General features: G+C 38.8%; 1 protein-coding gene across 1 annotated transcript in view; it reads right to left on the bottom strand.

Annotated features, from left to right (window-relative positions):
- Positions 1-2,287: 2,287 nt before the first annotated feature.
- Positions 2,288-24,094, bottom strand: part of LOC113405062 (AP2-interacting clathrin-endocytosis protein-like) — a 66,506-nt gene continuing 44,699 nt past the window's right edge. The window contains exons 11-18 of the mRNA XM_026655630.1: positions 23,648-23,785; positions 22,026-22,155; positions 13,852-13,913; positions 12,069-12,705; positions 11,626-11,713; positions 10,643-10,782; positions 4,208-6,655; positions 2,288-2,793 (exon numbers count right to left, since the gene is read on the bottom strand). Of these exons, the coding sequence (XP_026511415.1) occupies positions 2,324-2,793; positions 4,208-6,655; positions 10,643-10,782; positions 11,626-11,713; positions 12,069-12,705; positions 13,852-13,913; positions 22,026-22,155; positions 23,648-23,785 (4,113 nt within the window). The 3' untranslated portion in view covers positions 2,288-2,323. The remainder of the gene's footprint in view (positions 2,794-4,207; positions 6,656-10,642; positions 10,783-11,625; positions 11,714-12,068; positions 12,706-13,851; positions 13,914-22,025; positions 22,156-23,647; positions 23,786-24,094) is intronic.

The following is a 24,094-nucleotide window of genomic DNA, read 5'->3' on the forward strand; positions in this document are numbered from 1 at the left end:
TCTTGTGCCTTCATTAATTTAGAGTTCATTAAATGTTTTTATTTTATACCTTCCATGGTCCTTACTGTCTCCTACACGGGAATAACCATGTTGGGGTGAGAAACCTGAGTTCTCTCTATTTTGAGTTCTTTGAACCCCTCTATAGAAGACAATGGTGGTTTTCCCTTATCCCACAGATTCTTCAATATCTGTGCTCCTCTCAGAACTGGAGCAGGTAAATGGGGTCTCTCTCCTGATCTTGGAGGAGATTTGCTTTTGGGAGTTCCCCTAGCTGCAGCAATCTCCCCTCCCCCATCCACCAAATGTGGATAATGTAGCAAATACAGACTACAATGAGTAAGATGCTGAGCTTGCACAAACTCAGGCTGTATTAATTTATGCTGCTTCCTTTGTGAGTTTAGGACAGGATATCCAACTGATGCCCCTAGCCTCCTCACAGGAATCCTTGGTGAGAATCCTCTATAAGAAAGCTGGGGATGGGCATACAGCCAAGACTGAACTCCCTTCTAAGTATCATGGGCACAGACATGAAGGGGAGATTAATATCTTTCCTTTAACCTCTATTTAGAAGGTAAAATTCTTCCTCTACCAATTTATAATTCTGCTTCAATAAAATGTTGATTGTATTGACAGACACTCAAGTCAGTGTATAGCAGCCTTTCCAAGTCATGAGTTCTGAGATCAAAATGCTGATTAGGTCAAAAGTGAAAGTTAGTTCAGCAGTCACTGCTTAGCCACATCTCAAAGCGACTTCACAATTCAAGACTCCTGTCAGTCGCTGCTTATAAACAGCATAGGATCAAGAGAACAGGAATACCTGCAGACCAGGATTAAGGTGCATTGGCAGAATTGTGCAAAAGTTTGCAAAACACCCGCCTGTATTATCCTTGGCTATAACCAGTGCAAGTTAGGCTTTTGGTAAAAAAGTCTTTTTTTTTTTTTAAATATCACCATTTTAGTAATTTGTTACTGCAGTGTAGCACTCCCATTTGAAGGCACATCTCCTGTTGGTCATTAACAGGAGGGGATCTGCAGAAGCAATATTGTATAGTTTACATAAGACCATCCTTATTGCTGCATTTTGCCTCAGTATGGCATGAAGAATATGGTCCAATATCCCTCACCTGGAAAGTATCCCCCTTATTAACCCACATCCCCAAAAACAACAACAAAAAACCCTGCTCATGTCATTTAACTGCCATCTTCTTTAGCAGCAGAATGAGCAGAGCAGACATGGTGAGAAGCATTTCCTTCTCGGTTCTCCTTAATCAAGAGGATGAGACACTGGGCCTCCATAAGGAAATTTTTAGAGGCATTATGAGATTAGAAAGAGACAGCAAAAACCCTAACACTCTCACAAAGATAGAAGACACACTGGGATTTTGAAAACCCCAATAAACTAGTTATGACTTAGACAGTAGGGGAGGGGCTCAAAAGTATCTTGAGTTGTAGTACAAATAAAATTCCACTTCAAACATGGACTTTTAAAGTGAAGGCGGCAAGAGTGCCACTGCTAAAACTTCAGACTGAATCTACTTTTTGAGCTGTTAGACACAGTATTTCAGAACAGGTTTAACATTCTGATTCATACTCCATGCCATTATTTACTGAAGTAAGGGGATGTATTTGTGTTCCCAAGAGAGGAACTGTACCATTCTTACAGTATCTCTGCAGTCTTGTATTTAAATAAATGACAATTTAAAAACAATTATTGAAAATTTTCAAAACAAACAAAAATATACAAAATCAATCCGGTGGAAACAAACTGAACAAGCGGCTTATGTAAATAGAGTCCAAAACTTTTTACATTCTGTAAATGCAAATATAAATTTCTAATATTTAAAGTACTGTTGGAACACAACACCTTTCAACACAACTCTCAATCTTTTATTGTTGAAAAATCACCAAGTCACTGTATGAAGAGCAAAAAGGAAAAAAAATGGTGCTACTTATTGTGCAGTCACATGTTAAAATCCATGCTCAATAAAGAATATATTAACAAATGACAGAAAGGGGATAGAAGATGGAGTTTAAACCAATATTTTTCTTGCAAGTCATCTAATTTTTCTAACAATTTTAGAAAATACATGCTCAAAGTTGATTTTAGAAAAACATCTATTTCAGCTTTGAAAAATTATTCTATTTGTGACTAAAGCTAGGTTATAAATTAACAGTATGCACCTCAATATATTGAGAAGATTGCCTCAGTATCAAGAATTGGCAGTTCTTAACTGATGCAGTATTTCATTATTGTATGGAAACAATGCATCAACAAATAGATTTGGGGTAGGGGTTGGAGTCCATTTTCAAACATTTGATCACTTTAATGATGGGTTTCCAGTTCAAGAATTGTCCATTCCCCTTGAGGAGAAGAACAATCTTCAGAGGAAAAGCTTGCCACTGTGATACTTGCTGAAGAATCATCCAGTGGCGACATTAGTTCAGTCCATCTACTGAAAGTATCAACATGTGATTTACCCTGAGGCTTTGAACCATCTCCTGCCAGAAGTAGTGTCTGATTGATAAGATATTGTGCTAAGTTAAGGTCTTCAGGAACAGAGTTTTTGAAATCAATGTTTGAGTCCTGCTCAGATAACAGTTGCCTGAGAAGAGTCCAGTCCTGTTCTGCAAATTGCTGATCTTCAAAATCCACATCTAGAATGTCCCTTTCTGACTCCATCCTCTGCTCAATAGCTTCTCCAACATCCATCTCATATATTGGAGAAAGGGTTTTTGAAGGTCGATGCTCATACATGCAGGTTTGTGCCAATACGTCACAATCATCTATGTCTCCTGCAATAATTCATAATACTACACAATGTAAAAATTTCACATGTTCCCCCCTCAGGGCTTTGTAGAGCAAAATTTAACTCATTGCAGCAGAGACAATCCAACAAGTAACAAAAAAATGTAAATTTATACAAATTTGACAAAATGTAGGCATTTATTTTCTGTGTAAAAAAACCCCAAAAAACAAACGAAGTCTGGTTTACAAATTAAGTTAGAGCAGCAGTCACCACTGGTAATTAACAATAAACCTTCATAATTAGAACATTTCTGATACAGAAAAGACAAGTTATGTAAACAGAAAATTAATGCACATGGAATTTCTAATTCACTACAATAACGTAAAGTTGGAACAGGAGGTGGGTGGGAAGGAATGGAGGGAAAAAAGAATATATGATCACTGAATGGTGATGTAAGCTCCAAAGAGAAGGAAAAACAAAATGGCTTATTCACAGGCTTATTTTATACTACACATTATAAGGGTAGCTGCAGGCAAGGACAAGCAAACTAAAAAAAAAAAAAAAGTACAACTTTTAAAAGGTCTTCTTCTGTGGTTCTGCTGAACATAGGTCATCAGCAGCAGCATTTCATTACTCTTGAATATACAATAGTTAATATATTCAGACACTATTGTGTATTTTATAATGGGATACTTTGAATTACTGGTTTAAAAAGACAAAACAGATAAAACATCTAGACAATCATCTAACTAGGTGAATCAAGCTAGAGCTTTTTTGTTTACGATCACTGGTTCAAATATAATCTCTCCTTTAGGAAATCCGTTTTCACTGGTAAAATTTAGAACAATTTTAGTAATCCTGTAAACTGCAAGTCTTAGGTCCAAAACTGCTCCCATTGAAGTCTATAGGAAATATCCCGCTGAATTCAGTGGGAGAAGGATCAGCATCCACATCTCCATGTAAAATATATTATATCAACAAATTGCAAAAGTAATGAATATAGCTGTTAAGGTAAACAGTTCAGTGCACTTTAGTAAGGTTGTTACTGTAGTTATTGCACATCCCACTTAAATATATGATATAGGTTGTAAAGCAGACAAAACGTATACAAAAGTTCCCACCAAAAGCTGATGCTGACAATGTTAAATTGGACCAAAAATAATTAGCATGCAAGGAATTGTTCCCAATCTTTCTTTTTAGTACTGCATAAAATCTATCTGAATAGATTTGCCTAGTATAAATATTCAAGTTTTCCATTGAAACATTGTTATTTAATGTGTATCCAAAATGGACGAGCATTCAGTAAACAAGTAAATACTTAAAAGCATTTAAGTTTGTTTAAAAAATTTGAGCCAATTATTAGAGTTCATGATTTGACCCCAGACAAAAAACATTTCCAATATTCTGCCTACTAATTTAATTTTTTTGAGGGACTTAACATTTCTATTTCTGTACATTACCTGCAGGTAAATCAGTATTAGTGTATTCAGTAGGTGCTCGTTGACACTCTCTCATTTGACCTTCCAGAGTCAGTAACTGATTCTTACAAGGTTTTACAGGTTTTGCAGAATTCTTCTTTTGCATGTCACAATTAGTATCTCTTTGATGAAGGTCCAAATGACATGGTCTTTCTTGAGACTTTGTGTCATTGTCTGAAAGTTTATTGCACTGTTGAATTTCGTTAATCTCTTCATTCTTACTATTTACCTTTTGCTCTTCTATTGAACACTGACTATCTGCTACTGAGAGTACTTTCTCTGGGCAATTTTGTTCTGTCACTGAAGCACCCTGATTATCTTTTCCTTTGATTTCTGTGCTATGGGGATCTAGAAAAAAGTGCTCACTTTTATCTAATCTCTCACTTCTATCCTTTTCTTGCTGTTTGCACTCCAGGAATCCATCTTCAGTTTCCAATGAATACCTTGAATAATAAGTCTTTTCATGATGCTCCTGAGATACACTATCAAAAACATCAGAAGGAGTAGGGGAATCTATGGAATGCTGAAGGGGAGCATGAGCGTCTCCATCATCAGATCCCAACTCTTCACATTCATCTACTGAAAGTAAAAGAGATCGCTTAAAATTTTTAGTTGTAGAAAATTCTTGACTTTCAATATCATTCTCTGTTGCATCTTCAAAAGCTAAATTAACAATTCCTTGGAATGGCTGAGTAGGAGGGTCAGATGGAGGAAAGCTTTCTACTACATTTTCTGCTTCAGATCTTTCATCTTCCGTTTCATCTGCAGAAGAGGAAACTTGGTCTGCTTCCTGAGTAAACTGTGCGCTGCCAAAAGTAGTGTTTTCATTTTCCCTAGTATTGACCCTTAATACACCTTGATGTGACCACACTTCAGGTCTTTTTCTTGGTATCTCATCATCACTTGTTGAATTAACACGAAAAAGATCCGAACCCTCTTTTTTCATTTTCACTTCTATTCTTAGACTACTGTCATAGATTTTTAGTTCTTCAGGTGTACTTGTATCACTGCTGCTTCTTCCAAGAAAATCATGGCACAACATAGTGCTACATTTAGAAATCCCTCTCTCATTTGATCCTTCATCATCCTGAGAGCCTCCAGCATCATAGTCTTCTGATCTTGGTTTGATATCATCAGAAGATGTTGTTGCACTGCCAGTATCAGATTCAGGACTCTCTTTTGGATCCAACACACCTGTACTCAAATTCCAACGATCCACAAAGGGAGTTTCTGAATTTTCATGGCTTTCTGGTGTTTCTGTAGTATCCATATCTTTAGGTGAACATTTTTCTGTAACCTGTCCTGTGAAACATTTTGAAGCAGCATCTGAGTCTACTGTAGCAGACCTGTATTCGGTCAAGGCTGATTTATCAGACAATTGACCAGCACTTGCAAATCCCTTTACATGAGTCTTAGAGGCTTTTCTTTCATCTTGTTCCGAATTAGAGGCATTTGTTACCTTAGAAAAGCTGGGTAAGTGATCTTCTCCATAATTAATGCCCATTTCAGTGTTTAAGGTATCATTTTGTTCCACACAGTCTTCTATTGCTTGTGTTAAACATACTTTGCTGTTTCCTGAATATCCCAAGTATTTCTGAGCTGAATCACAAACAGTTTTGCACTTTTTCAATCTTTCTTCTGAAACTGAAGTAGGGAGTTTTTGGCCAGTATTCTTGCAAATGACTGAGTATGCATTTCTACTAGGCTCTGTATAACAATTAAATTCAGTTGTATTACCATCATCTTTGTTTTTATCTACCGGATATTTAATTTCAATTTCATCTTCACAAACCAGTTTTGATTCCATTTCATTTTGCATTGAAATATTCAGCTTAGGAACATTTTGTCCTCTAACTAGAGTACAAAAAGGTTTGGTTTCTACTTTGTATTCCCCATTTTCAAGAGGATCCAATAATTTTCTTGGATCAGGTTGCCATGATTCCACGAGTAGGTCTCCTCTGCTACACTCTATCATAGATTTTTCACACTTACTTTGTTTTGCAGTGCTGCATTTGTTATTGTCATGTGGCTGAATTGCAAAAGCAGCAGATGTGTGTTCAAGTTTCTGTTCTGAAATTTTCTGTTCAGGACTATGCACGTTTTTCTGGACAACAGGAGATTCACTTCTTGAATGTCTTTGTGTTGAAGATTGAGCTTTTGATATAGGCTGCCCAGTAACTATTTTCTGTTTTGGGTCTTTACTGTTTATAGTCTCACCTTTCTTTGAATGGGTCTGATTTTTGGGTGTTGTTATTATTTTTGCAGTGGCTTTAACTGCAGATGTTTGTGATTGTTTAATACTCTTTTTCTTAGATGAAGGTTGTTTTTCTGAAAGTGCTGTCTGAGAAAAATTTTGCATCATGTTTTTTCCTTCATTTTGTTTCGGAGACATTCCAGATTTTAATGAATTTTGTGAATCTCCTTGTGGTCCTAACAAATAAAAAAAGTAAACAAAACACATTCTAGTCAGCGAACTATATTATTGATAAGTTGGATGCATGTAAGTCAAGTAAAAGATTATTAAAAATATTTTAGACAACCAAGTAATTTTAAAATTTGTTAAACAATTAAATTATCTTAAATACAAACATTTAATAAAAATATCTTGCACTAAATTTAGGACTTTTGAGTCCAAAGCACTTTATAAACTGTAAATGTAGGAATCACTTCATCCACTACTGAAGTGCAGCCATTACTAGAGTGGAAAGCAGCAGCTATCTAATGGTACACAAAAATCACTGCTCAGTTGTTTAACCTAGGAAGTGATGAGTACTCTATTCAATTTAAATTACAGAGGAAATTTAAGTAAGCAGAATGTAATTATTCTAGTTGTAATATGGCCAAACCACCAGTATTAACACCCCTACTCTTTCAGAGAGTGTTGTGATATCTTTAATGACCATAAATGGACAGGACCTATGTTTCATGTACTAGCTGAATGCGAATTAAAGTAGCATTCAGGTTCTAATTTAATCAATAAGGAAATGCAGTGTTCAAGCTGAAAATACTCCATCCTTCACTTTCCTCCTTGTGCCTTGGCACAGCCAGGTATCTACACAGTGAAGGTTATTACATACCATACCATACTTGCCATAAAAACAGCTACAATGGACTATACTTTTTGCTAGTTATAAAATAGGTTGCCACGGTGTTAAAATGCAGATTTTAAAAGGGTAATTCTCAAGGCATATTGTCCTCACACCTTAAACAGATTTCGTCTTGCCTTATGATACTTTTTCCATGTCTGTGAATGCACAGTATTTCTATACTGATGCTTAATAATGGAGCAGAGAGACAATTTTTTAAGGAAAAGTAAGTCAGGTTTTACTTAATACTCTGAGGACTTTGGACTTTCACTTAATATATTTTATATCCCATAATATACTCTTATTTTATATTAAAATCCTTAAGAGTAATGAGTAAAACACTACTTACCTTTTACCCTTAGGCAATCAGTGCTACTGACATCTAGAGTTCAGTGCATGCTGGAATACCTTGGCTTGCGTGACAAGTCAATAACTTTGGGGCTGTAACTATGAGACCAACTAAATATGAGAAAGAATGGAGGCAGGTGACTAAAGAACTTTCTAATTATGTTAATTTGAACATTACAGGTCTTTATGGTAGTGGTTTTTTGTTCACCTGTAACACTTGTTCCCTGCACATTACTGTGACTTGAAATGTAATTCATCTACAGTTCTGATTTTCTACCTCCTACTTAGGTTTTTTCCACAATCACTAACTGTCTCCGGTGTTATGATACAATCAAAATGGACTCTATAAAAGTTTAATTCTTATTTACACACTTAAATTGAAAGATGATTACAAAAGAAAAAGATAATTTTGAAATGTTTTTACTACATATTGTACAGCATGCATGAAAAACAATATTCATAAATGATGAACACTGGAATCAACCAGTGTTAAATATAAAAAGCATTTTATGTAGACAAAAGGAGAAATATCTTCCATCCAATCTGCAGCACAGATCTCTAATGTGTATTGTGAATTTGTTTCAGATACAGAATTTCTACTGAACTTAATGGAAGTTCTAGGTGCAGAATACTTAAGATAACATCAGAGGAATGTTAAAGAATCCTTATTGCGGTTGCAGGAACAAACCATCCCAATGTGTAGAAAGAATAGTAAATATGGCAGGCGACCAGCTTGGCTAAACAGTGAAATCCTTGCTGATCTTAAACGCAAAAAAGAAGCTTACAAGAAGTGGAAGATTGGACAAATGACCAGGGAGGAGTATAAAACTATTGCTCAGGCATGCAGGAATGAAATCAGGAAGGCCAAATCACACTTGGAGTTGCAGCTAGCAAGAGATGTTAAGAGTAACAAGAAGGGTTTCTTCAGGTATGTTAACAACAAGAAGAAAGTCAAGGAAAGTGTGGGCCCCTTACTGAATGAGGGAGGCAACCTAGTGACCGAGGATGTGGAAAAAGCTAATGTACTCAATGATTTTTTTGCCTCTGTCTTCACAAACAAGGTCAGCTCCCAGACTGCTGCACTGGGCAGCACAATATGGGGAGAAGGTGACCAGCCCTATGTGGAGAAAGAAGTGGTTCGGGACTATTTAGAAAAACTGGACGTGCACAAGTCCATGGGGCCGGATGCGCTGCATCCGAGGGTGCTAAAGGAGTTGGCGGATGAGATTGCAGAGCCATTAGCCATTATTTTTGAAAACTCATGGCGATCGGGGGAGGTCCCGGATGACTGGAAAAAGGCTAATGTAGTGCCCATCTTTAAAAAAGGGAAGAAGGAGGATCCAGGGAACTACAGGCCAGTCAGCCTCACCTCAGTCCCTGGAAAAATCATGGAACAGGTCCTCAAGGAATCAATTATGAAACACTTAGAGGAGAGGAAAGTGATCAGGAACAGTCAGCATGGATTCACCAAAGGGAAGTCGTGCCTGACTAACCTAATTGCCTTCTATGATGAGATAACTGGCTCTGTGGATGAGGGGAAAGCAGTGGATGTGTTATTCCTTGACTTTAGCAAAGCTTTTGATACGGTCTCCCACAGTATTCTTGCCGCCAAGTTAAAGAAGTATGGGCTGGATGAATGGACTGTAAGGTGGATAGAAAGCTGGCTAGATCGTCGGGCTCAACGGGTAGTGATCAATGGCTCCATGTCTAGTTGGCAGCCGGTTTCAAGCGGAGTGCCCCAAGGGTCGGTCCTGGGGCCGGTTTTGTTTAATATCTTTATTAATGATCTGGAGGATGGTGTGGACTGCACTCTCAGCAAGTTTGCAGATGACACTAAACTAGGAGGCGTGGTAGATACGCTAGAGGGTAGGGATCGGATACAGAGGGACCTAGACAAATTAGAGGATTGGGCCAAAAAAAACCTGATGAGGTTCAACAAGGATAAGTGCAGAGTCCTGCACTTAGGACGGAAGAATCCCATGCACTGCTACAGACTAGGGACCGAATGGCTAGGTAGCAGTTCTGCAGAAAAGGACCTAGGGGTCACAGTGGACGAGAAGCTGGATATGAGTCAACAGTGTGCTCTTGTTGCCAAGAAGGCTAACGGCATTTTGGGCTGTATAAGTAGGGGCATTGCCAGCAGATCGAGGAACGTGATCGTTCCCCTTTATTCGACATTGGTGAGGCCTCATCTGGAATACTGTGTCCAGGTTTGGGCCCCACACTACAAGAAGGATGTGGAAAAATTGGAAAGAGTCCAGCGGAGGGCAACAAAAATGATTAGGGGTCTGGAGCACATGACTTATGAGGAGAGGCTGAGGGAACTGGGATTGTTTAGTCTCCAGAAGAGAAGAATGAGGGGGGATTTGATAGCAGCCTTCAACTACCTGAAGGGGGGTTCCAAAGAGGATGGAGCTCGGCTGTTCTCAGTGGTGGCAGATGACAGAGCAAGGAGCAATGGTCTCAAGTTGCAGTGGGGGAGGTCTAGGTTGGATATTAGGAAACACTATTTCACCAGGAGGGTGGTGAAGCACTGGAATGCGTTACCTAGGGAGGTGGTGGAGTCTCCTTCCTTGGAGGTTTTTAAGGCCCGGCTTGACAAAGCCCTGGCTGGGATGATTTAGTTGGGAATTGGTCCTGCTTTGAGCAGGGGGTTGGACTAGATGACCTCTTGAGGTCCCTTCCAACCCTGATATTCTATGATTCTATGATTCTAGGACAAAAGATCTACAAAGCACATTAGGGAAGGGGTTTCTTCCCAATAGCTGGCCAGATTTTAAAAAATAAATATACACCAGCCTCATGAGAATTAAACAAGCAGAAAAATACATCTGAGGTCTGTCAGCAAAAATGAAATATGGGAAATACACCAAGATTGTCAGAACATTTCTATTGTCTGATAACAAATTCCTTATCTGTGTTACACTATAGCAAAATGATTCAAATAGTAAATATGATTTAGTTTAGTGCCATTTAATTCTACCTTGGTTTTTAGCAACATTAGCTGGTGCATTCTTTGTCTTCTGCTGAGCTGTAGAATTGCCACTCACATTTCCCTTTTTCTTCAAAACAGTTTGTGGACTTTGTTCATTGTATCCTTTCCCAGTGGTTTTTTTGGTCACACTATGAGAGAAAAAGATACTGCTTGCATTACTTGCAAGTTTAAGATCTAAAAAATGAACTTGTTTAAATAATCAGTAGTACTCTATATAGTTTAACATGGAAAGCACAATATATGCCATGTAAAATGATTTTACTCTTCCTGAAAATAAACAATATATTTAGGGACCTGTTTCTCCAAGGTACTAACTCCTCTCATCTTCCATTGATTTTGTAGCTTCATCTAAACTATTTCAGAGGCTATGTAGAGTTCTCAGCACTTTCCAGGATTCAGTCACATAATTGTTCAGATCTGCAGAGTTACTGGCTACGTCTTCACTACCCGCTGATCCGGCGGGTAGCAATCGGTCTATCGGGGATCGACTTACCGCGTCTAGTGAAGACGCGATAAAATCGATCCCTGATGGCTCTACCGTCGACTCCGGAAATCCACCGCGGCAAGAGGCGGTAGCGGAGTCGACGGCGGCGCGGCAGCGGTCGACTTGCCGCCGTCCTCACAGCCAGGTAAGTCGACCTAAAATATGCCACTTCAGCTACGCTATTCACGTAGCTGAAGTTGCGTATCTTAGGTCGACCCCCCGCTGTAGTGTAGACCTAGCCTGTAGCACTGTAACAATGCTAAAATAACAAATAAACAAAACAGCCCAAACCCAGAGGCAAAACAATGCTATCTTCACAAGAATATTGTCAGTAGTTATTTCTACTCTCTCACTAACAATGTGAAATAGAAACTATTCTGAAAAATCCTTAGGTTTAAAAACATGTTGATTAAATGACAATTACATTTAATCAAGCAATTAAAAACCCAGTATATAATTATAAGTACTATTTTGATTTCCAACAAACCTATTTGTTGTAACGTTCGTCTCAAGTTCATTAGCTTTTTTGTTGGTAGCTCCATTAGTCAACTTCAAAACAGACTTTGTTTTCATTGCTATAAGCAAAATTAAAGATTAGTTATAGGTTAAAATGTATGATATACAAATACCTAAAAAGAAATATTAACCTATAATGGTCAGATACTGAAAACAGCACAGATGCCAAAACTGGAAGAATTGAGATTTTTATAGTGCTGTCTTGTATACGCACATATTTTTTCAAAGCACATAACATTTGAGTTAGAGCCATTAATACATGGGCATTTTAGCATTACTTTTTGTAATTAATATTTATTTTAAAAATATGCTTGTGCAGGGTCATAACCATCTAGAATAGAACTTTTGGAACTCTCCAGGCTGTTTTCCAGCATATGACCTGCCTGTGGCAAGTCAGAAGGGGTCTCTAATTACCGGTATATATTTTTCCTTCATCTACTGGTTTATCCTCTTTGGGTTCATCTAGTTGTTCATTGGAAATCTGTAAATCTGTACTTGAGTTTGTTGACTTGCTGAAAGTTCCTGTCTCTGTTACTAGAGAGGGTGATTCTTTCCCTGTGGTTTTCTTCAATGGCTTTGTTTTGATTTGCACACTTGGGCTTCCAGTAAGTACTTTAGGTCTGGCACCTGAACTTTTTCCTTCCTGATTTTTTACACCTTTTCCACTTCCAGAAATTTTTTGCCCACTTGCAGATGATGATCTTTCTGAATCTTGTTTGGTAATCAAGCTTTCAGCCTTAGCATTTCCATTACTTTCTATTTTTGGCTTTATGACAGCTCTAGCCTTTGGTGAAGCAACTTTTTCCCCAGTTTTTGAATCTTTTGTAATCTTGGAAACTGTTTTCTTACTATCTTTTCCCTTTAAGTCATCATGTTTTGAAGTCTTATTAGCAGTGTTTCTGTTGGTACTTGATGTATGTCCAGATGCTCCTAATCCATCAGATTTCATTTTATCCCGATTAGTGAAGGAACTGCTGCAATAATCTCTCTTGCCTTTTACTTTCCAGGAAGTGTGCCTTATATCAACAGAGTCAGTAATGCGTCTGTTTAGCTGGAAAGAACAGAAGACACTTAGCAACACAATAAATCATGCATAATCTTTAGCTTTTGAAATGTAGGTACTCCTGAAGTTTAGCATGAATCTAGCATTAAAATTAGAGTTTGGGAGGAAGAAATAAAATTCATTTTCCAAGTCACGGAGCTCAGATTGCTGCCTTTCAAGCACTCTTTAAGTACTAACTCCAGTTCCCTTTACGTCCCCTATTGAAGTCAGATCTGAATCAGAGGGTACAAGAAATGCCTATGCAAAACCTTGTCCTTTAATTTGGACATAATACTGTATAATCTTTACTTCTTTATACAATTAGTTCCTGTTGGAGAGATTCATTTATTTTATAGGTTATATTTAGACTTTCAAACTGGGAATTCAGTATATGATTCCCTATGAACATGAAGACTGCCATTATTTTTACATACATATTGTGGAAGCAGAGAATATGACACGGGAAACTTTCAACCATTATAAAACAGTATATCTTCCAAATAAGGGTTCAGAATTCCCAGGTAAAGGTATTTTTTAGTGTTAAGATTTAGGCCTATAAAAATGTAACCTAACTAGTAACAAAGTGAATAGTAATGTATATCCTTGGACATTAACTCCTATAACAGTACCTTTTCTGTCAAACAGCAATGTCACTTTGGGCATGATTCTCAAACACGTGGATTGTCGATGACTTTGAAAAGCTCTTTCACAGCAAGCAGATTAATGGGGAACGTAACAGACTGAGTTAAGTGGTGGCTTGAGCTAGTGGAACAGCTCCATTAGCTCAGTAGCAGACCACCCTTTTTTCCAAACTTGAGATCACAGCTTTATTATTATACACCAACAGGGAAGTGTGCAATAACTTCTGAACACAAATTCCTGTCTTCTGTTTGGCCCCAACTATTTGAAAGCATGGACTCCTGCTAACCCACATCAAAATCTAAAATGCTCTAATAACAGACATCACAGATTATGACTAAAATATTGGCTCAACTAGGATTACAAGGAAAATGTGATTGCTGAAGATTAACTACGAGCAGTTAGTAAACACAGACCACAACAGATTACATTATTTTGAAAATATAAAGCATGAAAAGGAGCAGTTATGTTTATGGGATTCTGATTATTTTTAATTGTAAGAATCTAAGCATTTACCTGAGAACTAGTGAATACAGGTTTTTTGCCAAGTCTTCGATCATCCCCTTTGTCAAAAGCAGCTGTATAGGGAAAAAGGATCGCTATTATCAGTGGGAAGGCAGCATGAGAGAGAGAGAAAAAAAGCCAGCCTTATTCATGGAACTATCTTTTGGAGCCAGTGAACTAGTCAAGGGAGATTTATTTTGGCAAAATGGAAAACATTAAGTGGCGAAGGATGTTTTTGTATCTAGAGTACAGGATTCAGAGTTAGGAGATCCGATATCTGTAATGAACTTTGCAACAGACTTATGTGACCTGGAGCAAGTAACAATCTCTGTTTCCCCATCTACAAAACAAGGATAATACTTCCATACTTCTGATGTATGTAGCTCATTAAATCTTTGGGGGTGTACTTTGAGATCCTGGGTGTATAGGAATGTGCAAAAACAATCACTTTCAATTAGTTCTAACCACCTATACATTTATACTAACATCATCTATTTGAAATAAAAGATCTATTCTCTTAAAACAACTAAACAATATACTGTAGTATATAGTGTGGTCTGTTTGGGGGGCACGTGCTGAGCTTAGTGGCCTGCTAAGCAAGGCTGAGAGCTTCTTAAGGAAATTTTGATTCCTAATCCCGTTAGAATCCATAGGGGGAGGGATAGCTCAGTGGTTTGAGCATTGGCCTGCTAAACCCAGGGTTGTGAGTTCAATCCTTGAGGGGGCCATTTAGGGATCTGGGGCAAAATCTGTACTTGGTCCTGCTAGTGAAGGCAGGGGGCTGGACTTGATGACCTTTCAAGGTCCCTTCCAGCTCTAGGAGATAGGATATCTCCAATTTATTAAGCATTGACCAAGGAGCAGGACTAGCAGGGAGAACAGGGGTTTAAAAAACAAGCTACAAAGTGACATGGGAAGTTTTGCAAGGGAGGGCTTGTCTACATTACCACGCGGGGTTGATCTAAGATACGCAACTTCAGCTACGTGAATAGTGTAGCTGAAGTTGACGTACTTAGATCTACTTACTGCGGTGTCTTCATTGTGGTAAGTCGACAGCTGACGCTCTCCCGTCGACTCCGCTTGTGCTCCTCGTTCTGGTGTACCAGAGTCGACGGGAGAGCGTTCAGCAGTCGATTTTATCGCGTCTAGCATAGATGCGATAAATCAACCCCCGCTGGATTGATTGCTGCCCGCCGATCCGGTGGGTAGTGTAGACAAGCCTGGAGTTTAGAGAGGAAGCATGAGAGCTAGATACACCTAACATTCTCTAAACTTAGGCCAATAACCACCCTCCTCCCCCGCTGCCCTCCAAAAGAAAAAGGAAAAAAAAGCTGCAAGAGTAAAAACAATGCAGGCAGAAGTCCAGCAGCAGAGTTGGGGCTATCCAATTTATTGCGGAATGCAGCATGCATGATTACCTGCCTTGTGGGCAGGTGGCATATATGCATTCAGTGCAAGGAGCTCATGACCCTCAGAGCCCAAGTATGGACACTTGAGACCAGAGTAGCTGAACTGGAGAAGCTAAGGGAGACGAACAGGAACATAGATGAGGCTTTCTGGGACATATTAGAGTGGTCCCAACCCCAGTCTGACAGCCTCTGTGCTGTTGAGGAGGAGGAGGAAAGTCTCCGGGAAGGAGAACATCAAACTGGAGCGGAGGGAAACAATCCTATAGTTCGGACCCTCCTTCCAAATGATGTCATGGTATCCTCTTGCACTGAGAATACCTCTTGGGGGGTGGGGTGGGAGGTGGGGAATCCTAGTTATTAGTAAGAGACAAGTAATGGGGGATTTCATCAATTAGAAATATAAACCAAACCAACCTGATCTCCTTCTTTGAGAAAGTAACAGACTTTCTAGATAAAGGAAATGCGGTGGATCTAATATACCTCGATTTTAGTAAAGCGTTTGATACGGTACCGCATAAGGAATTACTGGTTAAATTGGAAAAGATGGGGATCGATATGAAAATCCAGAGGTGGATAAAGAACTGGTTAAAGGGGAGACTGCAGCGGGTAGTACTGAAGGGTGAACTGTCAGGTTGGAGGGAGGTCACCAGTGGGGTTCCTCAAGGTTCGGTTTTGGGTCCGATTTTATTTAATCTATTTATTACTGACCTCGGAACCGAATGTAGGAGTGGGCTGATAAAGTTTGCGGATGACACAAAGTTGGGAGGTATTGCCAATTCGGAGAAGGATCGGGATATCCTGCAGGGAGACTTGGATGACCTTGTAAATTGGAGGAATAGTAATAGGATGAAATTTAATAGTGAGAAGTGTAAGGTGATGCATTTAGGGATAACTAACAAGAATTTTAGTTATAAGCTGGGGACGCATCGGTTGGAAGTAACAGAGGAGGAGAAGGACCTCGGAGTCCTGATTGACCGCAGGATGACTATGAGTCGGCAATGTGACGTAGCTGTGAAAAAAGCTAATGCGATCTTGGGATGCATTAGGCGAGGTATTTCTAGTAGGGACAAGGAGGTGCTGCTTCCGTTATACAAGGCGCTGGTGAGACCTCATTTGGAGTACTGTGTGCAGTTCTGGTCTCCTATGTTTAAAAAGGATGAACTCAAACTGGAATGGGTACAGAGAAGGGCCACTAGGATGATCCGAGGAATGGAAAACCTTTTGTATGAAAGGAGACTCGAGGAGCTCGGTTTGTTTAGCCTAACCAAAAGAAGGCTGAGGGGAGATATGATTGCTCTCTTTAAATATATCAGAGGGATAAATACCAGGAAGGGAGAGGAATTATTTCAGCTCAGTACTAATGTGGACACGAGAACAAATGGATATAAACTGGCCGTGGGGAAGTTTAGGCTTGAAATTAGAAGAAGGTTTCTAACCATCAGAGGGGTGAAATTTTGGAACAGCCTTCCGAGGGAAACGGTGGGGGCAAAAGACCTGTCTGGCTTCAAGATTAGGCTAGATAAGTTTATGGAGGGAATGGTTTGAGGGGATAACGTGATTTTAGTCAATTAGGCAATAACGTGCCATCGCTGGTAAAATGAGGATCTAGCTGGAGAATCTTGTCTATATGCTCGGGGTTCTACTGATCGCCATATTTGGGGTCGGGAAGGAATTTTCCTCCAGGGTAGATTGGCAGAGGCCCTGGAGGTTTTTCGCCTTCCTCCGCAGCATGGGGCAGGGGTCGCAAGCTGGAGGATTCTCTGCGACTTGAAGTCTTTAAATCACGATCTGGAGACTTCAACAGCTGAGTTAAGGAAAAGTGGGTGGGTCAGCTTATGTGGCCTGCATCATGCGGGAGATCAGACTAGATGACCATAATAGTCCCTTCTGACCTTAAAGTCTATGAGTCTATTAAAGTCTATAAATAGCTGGGTTTGTGATGATCAAGAGAACCACTGGTGAACTGCCTGGCAGGTGCGGAGGTTGTGGATCTCTCGAGACATCTAGACAGGCTTATGTGCAGTGCTCGGGAGGAGGCAGTGGTCATGGTACATGTAGGTACCAGTGACATAGGGAAAGGCAGGAGAGAGGTTCTGCAGGTCAAATTTAGGCTTCTATGTAAGAGATTAAAGACCAGGACCTTCATGGTAGCATTCTCTGAAATGCCTTCAGTTCCATGTGCAGGGCCAATTAGATAGGAAGAATCGCAGGGTCTCAATGCATGGATGAGACTATGGGTCTTTTACAGAAGTGGGTGGGTGTAGTTCTTTGGCTTGCAGTGTGCAGGAGATCAGACTACATGATCATGATGATCCCTTCTGGCATTAAAGTCTATGAATCTATGACTCCCCGTACTGACTGCGTACATGTCACCTCAGGACGGGATGCAGAAATACAGTTTCTAGACACCATCAATGACTGCTTCTTGGAGCAGCTAGACCTGGAACCCACAAAGGGAGAGAGAATTCTGGATTTAGTCCTATGTGGAACAAAGGATCTGGTCCAGTAGCTGAACCGTTCGGTAATAATGACCATAATAGAATTAAATTTAACATCCTTAATGTCTTGGGGGGGATGGGAGGAGGTGGAGGAAATACCAGAAAAGACCACCACAGTACCATTTAACTTCAGAAAGGGGAACTACACAAAAATGAGGAAGCTACTTAAACAGAAATTAAAAGGAACAGTCACAAGAGTGAAATGACTGCAAGCTGCACGTATACTTTTTAAAATCACCATAATAGAGGCTCAGATTAAATGTGTACCCCAAATTAAAAAAAGAAAAGAAAATGCTACTGTGGCTAAACAGAGTAAAAGAGGCAGTTAGAGGCAAAAAAGACATCCTTTAAAAATTAGAAGCCAAATCCTACTGAGGAAAATAGAAAGGAGCATAAACTCTGGTAAATCAAGTGTAAAAGTAAAATTAGGCAGGCCAAAAAAGAATTTGAAGAACTAGCAAAAGACTCAAAAACGAAAACAGCCATTTTTTAAAAGTATATCAGAAGCAGTGAGCCAGCCAAACAATCAGTGGGGCTACTGGAGGATCGAAGTGCTAACGGGGCACTCAAGAAAGACATTGCCAAGGATCTAAATGAATTTGCATCAGTCTTCACCAGAGAAGATGTGAGGGAGATTCCCACACCTGAGCCATTCTTTTTAGGTGACAAATCTGAGGAAATGTCCCAGATTGAGGTGTCAACAGAAGAGGTTTTGGAACAAATTGATAAATTAAATCAGTAATAAGTCACCAAGACTAGATGGTATTCAGTCAAGAGTTCTGAAGGAACTCCAATACATAACTGCAGAACTACTAAATGTGGTATGTAACTTAGGACTTAAATAAGCCTCCGTACCAGATGACTGGTGGATAGCTAATATGATGCTAATTTTCAAAAAAGGCTCCAGAGACGATCCTGGCTATTACAATGCCAGTATGCCTAACTTTCATACCAGGCAAACTGGTTGAAACTATAGTAAAGAACCATGATATATAGATGAACACGATATGTTGGGAAAGGGTCAGCACAGCTTTTGTAAAGGGATATCATGCCTCACCAATCTATTAGAATTCTTTGAGGGAGTCAAAAACATATGGACAAGGGTGATTCAGTGGATACAGTGCATCTGGACTTTCAAAAAGCCTTTGACAAGGTCCCTCACCAAAGGCTCTTAAGCAAATTAACAGTCATGGGATAAGAGGGAAGGTCGTCTCATGGATCAATAAGTGGTTAAAAGATAGGAAACAAAGGGTAGGAATAAGTAGTCAGTTTTCACAATGGAGAAGGATAAATAGTGATGTCCCCAAATGATCTGTACTGGGACCAATGCTGTTCAGCATAAATGATCTGGAAAAAGATGTAAACAGTGAGGTGGCAAAGTTTGCAGTTGATACTAAATTACTCAAGAACATTAAGTCCAAAGCAGACTACAAAGAATTAAAAAAGAATCTCACAAAACTGGGTGACTGGGCAACAGAATGGCAGATGAAATCCAATGTTGATAAATGCAAAATAATGCATATTGGAATACATAATCCCAATTATACATACAAAATGATGGGGTCTAAATTAGTTGTTACCACTCAAGAAAGAGACCTTGTAGTCATTGTGGATAGTTCTCTGAAAACATCCACTCAGTGTGCAGTGGCATCAAAAACGCTAGAATATTAGGAACGGGATAGATAATAAGAGAAAATATCATAATGCCACTATATAAATCCATGGTACGCTCGCACCTAGAATACTGTGTGCAGTTCTGGTCACCCCACCTCAAAAAACATAACATTAGAAATGAAAAGGTGCAGAGAAGGGCAACAAAAATGATTAAGATGAGAGATTAAAAAGATTGAGACTGTTCATCTTGGAAAAGAGATGACTAAAGGGGATAAAATAGAGGACTGAATGACAGGGGATGGATCACTTGATGATTGCCCTGTTCTGTTCATTCCCTTTGAAGTATCTGGCATTGGTCACTATCTAGGGTGACCCGACAGCAAGTATGAAAAATCGGGACGGTGGTGGGGTGTAATAGGTGCCCATATAAGAAAAAGGCCCAAATATCGGGACTGTCCCTATAAAATCGGGACATCTGGTCACCCTATCACTATCAGAAGACAGGATATTGGGCTAGATGGACCATTGGTCTGACCCATTCTCATGTTCTTTGTCAAAAGCTGTAGTCTCCACATATTTGCATATGTACATTAGATACACACTAGCTCTTGAGGCAATACATGTTAACTTTAAAGTTATCTGGAGGACATTATGTAAGCTTTTCAGGGCAAGGAATGCATCTTATCCATGTTTGTAAAGCACTGCATGTAATGCTATATAATTGAATTAATAAAGCTACTAATAAATATTTTTACTGTATAACATCTGGGAGGCATCAGTGAATGAAACCTTCAAATCTGTAGCGGTTGTGCAATATAGAAAGGATATATGTAAATACTGTACACAGAGAGAAGGGATAAAGATTTATTTTTGTTTATATGCATCTTTTGGCTTGATGCAAATTTATCTATTCTGAGAAAAATGGGTTAAATAAACATTCACTCTTCACATGCTATATCCTACTATTTCTTTATATGGACAAAGCACACAATATGACAATAGAATTTTGGGTTCTACAAAGCATCTTTATTTAGCTGTATAGAAATCCTGCAAGAAAAGGCAAGATGCTGAAAATGGCACCACAGGGATATAATATTTTTTCAGTGATGACTTTGCACATTAATATACACTAATATATTAATACAATTTTTCCATAAACTTGTGCCCAGGAGAACACAGAAATGCTGTGAACGAGAAAAACACATTACCTTCTTGTCTTAATTGTGTGCATTTCCTATCCTAGGATATTAATCTACAAAGGTTAGGTCTTTTCAGAATTCAGTAGTACCTGAAATTTTCTCAAGATGAAAGTTGTTTGACCTCTGTGATCCTAAACAAATCTCATGTAATAAGATGCTTCTAGGAAAATACCATCATTTTGTTTATGGAACAAAAACCTACACTGAAAGTTTTCCATAACTTAATAGTTTACAGTTAAAATGAAGTCTATCAGAGCTGAATTAATGCTATATAACTCTGAAAAACCCAAAACAAAATAAAGATGGAGAGTTGAATGACACCCACTTTATGAACCCAGGTCTAGGTACTACTTTACTCTACAGCCCTAATACAGAAGAACATCAGATGCCAAATATACTCCAAATTATGCTTCTATTTCTGAAAGCAACCCCCCAAGTTACTGAAGTGCTTTATAATAAAGAATGAAATCACGAGCCTTTTTCAGAAAGTAGCAATCAAACATAAGTTAGTAACACCCTTAAATCATGCTTGTAAAGACTGACATAATCCATCTTTCAACCAACATGTTAAGGGATAAAAAATTAAATCCATCTATAATCACGTACAATTTTTCATTAGAGTCTCAATTTTAATGTCTTCTTTAATAAATATTTTACCTTTTACTATGAATCAAAGGTGAGCTAATTTTAAAGAAAAATTAAATGAGTCTCACATTTTTTCCTTTATAAAACTGCACTATCACAAAGCAAATATTCAACCAAGGCCCTGGAGCCATTTTCACTTCCACACCCTCAAAATTTCATTCCACATATTTGAAAATAAGGAAACATTCAGAGCACAAACTTCTTTTGTTTAAAGCTGAAGTACTGCCTCTTAACATTTTAAGAGATCACTCTGCAGCTTCCTGGGGGCTCTCTGCAGCAACACATACAGTATCACAATACCAATCAATTGTGAAGTCAAGCCAGCTACATTTATTCAGTCCACATGAGATGGATATTATGCAAGAGATATACAAGCTTTATACATTAATATGAACAACTGATTAAAAAAGAAACAGAATTCATAGAATTAGTAATCTGCTTTGTACAGATTTAAATTTTCTATAATGCTTATCTGCTTAAAAATGGAGATAATGGTTTCTTTAATCCTATTGCAATATTTTTAATAATTTAGAATAGTTGCAAACAAAACTAGACATAATCTACATATAATGTTACCATTTTTCATATCTATAAAAATAAAAGCCAGGAAAATATTCACAGAACACTTAAATAATTTCCAGGCATGAAGCTGGCTAAGCATATTATCTTTGCTTTCGTTTATAAAAATACTTCTTTCAAAGCAAGAGCATCACAGTTTTAAGCATGCTATAGTTTGTTACCAGCCCCCAACACTACCAATATTTTTTATATTAAGGACACTATTATTATACAATGATAGCTGTTCTTGATTGCTTGCATACCTGCTTGTATTTTCTCTTGATGATCTGGTCTCATCAGCTTCCAGCTTTCTGTGTGACGAACAGCATAAAAAGACTGAACCAGGAAGATCCACAGCTTATCACGCAGAGCCTGGATCTTGCATGTAAAACCCTGTGTTCAAATAACAAATCAGCAGCTGGCGAGAGGCACATTGTCATAGCAACCAGTCATTATTCCTTTCAGAATCTACTTACTCCCTAAGATAGATCAATGATGTCATCATTTATATTTTACAATAACCTAGTAGATGTAGATGCTGTTTATGAAGGCTTATTGTTCTCCTCCCCACCCCACACCATAATTTTATACAGTTTGAAACTAAGCCACTCCCACAGAAGCTAAAGCATCACAAGCACCACATTCCTTTTTTAAATTAATCCTTTCAGAGCTTTTTACTATCAGCTCTGTCACTACAAGGTCAAATTCTCTGGGGGACAAAAATGTATCTGATTAAATTTTCACACTCTTACTGAGTAAGTCTATAATAGCACTTGATTGCAGTAGTTTAAGAAAAGATTTACCATTTTTTGCAGGTAACATTATAAATTGTAATCAGGGTCTCCTATCATTCACATGTCACTCATGACATTACAGTCAATTTTCATTTAAAATTTATTATTTAGATTGTGGTAGCACCCACAACACGATAGGCACTTTCCAGAAACATAGGAAGATGCAGTCCTTGCGCCGAAGAGTTTGCTTAAAAAAAAGAGCAAACACAACCCTCATATTCACGTGTTTTTTTAAAGTAAATTAATTAAAAATAAACTCTGCCCCCTAGAGTAAATTTAAGGTTATTTAATTTTTAAATATTCTCTCTCAGTCACATATTTACAATGATAGTGAACATTAGTAGTGTCTTCCCACACAATGTTATTAGCCATTGCTGCTAGCCTGGAACACTGAGTGTTTCCACAGGCAGTGCTAAGTACTACTACTTTTTTTTTTTTTTTTTTTTAAATGTTGCTATACACCAGGGGTGGCCAACCTGTGGCTCCAGAGCCACATGCGGCTCTTCAGAAGTTAATATGCAGCTCCTTGTATAGGCACCAACTCCGGGCCTGAAGCTATAGGTGCCAACTTTCCAATGTGCCGGGGGGTGCTCACTGCTCAACCCCGGCTCTGCCACAGGCCCTGCCCCCACTCCACCCCTTCCCGCCCTGAGCCTGCCGTGTCCTCGCTCCTTCCTCTCCCCTCCAGAGCCTCCTACACGCCACGAAACAGCTGATGGGAAGGGAGGGAAAGGTGCTGATCAGCAGGGCTGTGGTTGGGCGGGAGGCACTGGGAGCAGGGTATGGGAGCTGATGGGAGGCTGCTGACATATTACTGTGGCTCTTTGGCAATGTACATTGGTAAATTCTGGCTCCTTTTCCAGTTGGCCACCCCTGCTATACACAAATGCCAGTAGGTCCTGTGTCTTCAACAGGACTTTGCACAGGTGTGATGGACTGCCTGCATGGATCCAACTGCAGTACTGGAGTCATAGAGCCCAAAGCATAACACCTACACCAAAAAAAAAAAAAAAAAAAAACAGCTCCAGTTTTTAAATAAATGAATAAGTGTTGTGAGCTATTCTTTTTCTATTATCTACTGCAAAACCTACCATTTCCTTCACATTTGTGGAGCTCAACAAAGTATCCACAGCTATAAGAAGAAAGCAACTGTTTTCAATGCTAATGTTTTTCTCAATTGCTTTTAAAACTTGTTCTAGAAGATCAGGTTTGCTGCTCATTGCCTGTGCCTAGGAAACAATGAAAAGGGAGTCATTTAAAATAAATGTGTATTTCATATGAAAAACACTACTCAACAGAAAGTGACCATTGTGACTTTGGTGTTCAGTGTTTCCCATTTATTCATTCCACCTTTCTCTCCACACAAAAAAGGTGCTACAAATATTTTTGAGATCTCATCATCTTGCCAAACAAAATCTTAGGAAGAAGCAGCTGGTGTTGAATTTATAGCTGAATACAGATCTGAAGAAGAAAGGGAGTTTTGATATATCCATTTTTAATTTTTGATGCATCAGAGCACCTTGCCAAATCTTTGTCTT

The sequence above is a fragment of the Terrapene carolina genome, unplaced genomic scaffold (genome assembly GCF_002925995.2).
Source record: "Terrapene carolina triunguis isolate 2854851 unplaced genomic scaffold, T_m_triunguis-2.0 Scaffold210, whole genome shotgun sequence".
Classification (NCBI taxonomy): domain Eukaryota; kingdom Metazoa; phylum Chordata; order Testudines; family Emydidae; genus Terrapene; species Terrapene triunguis.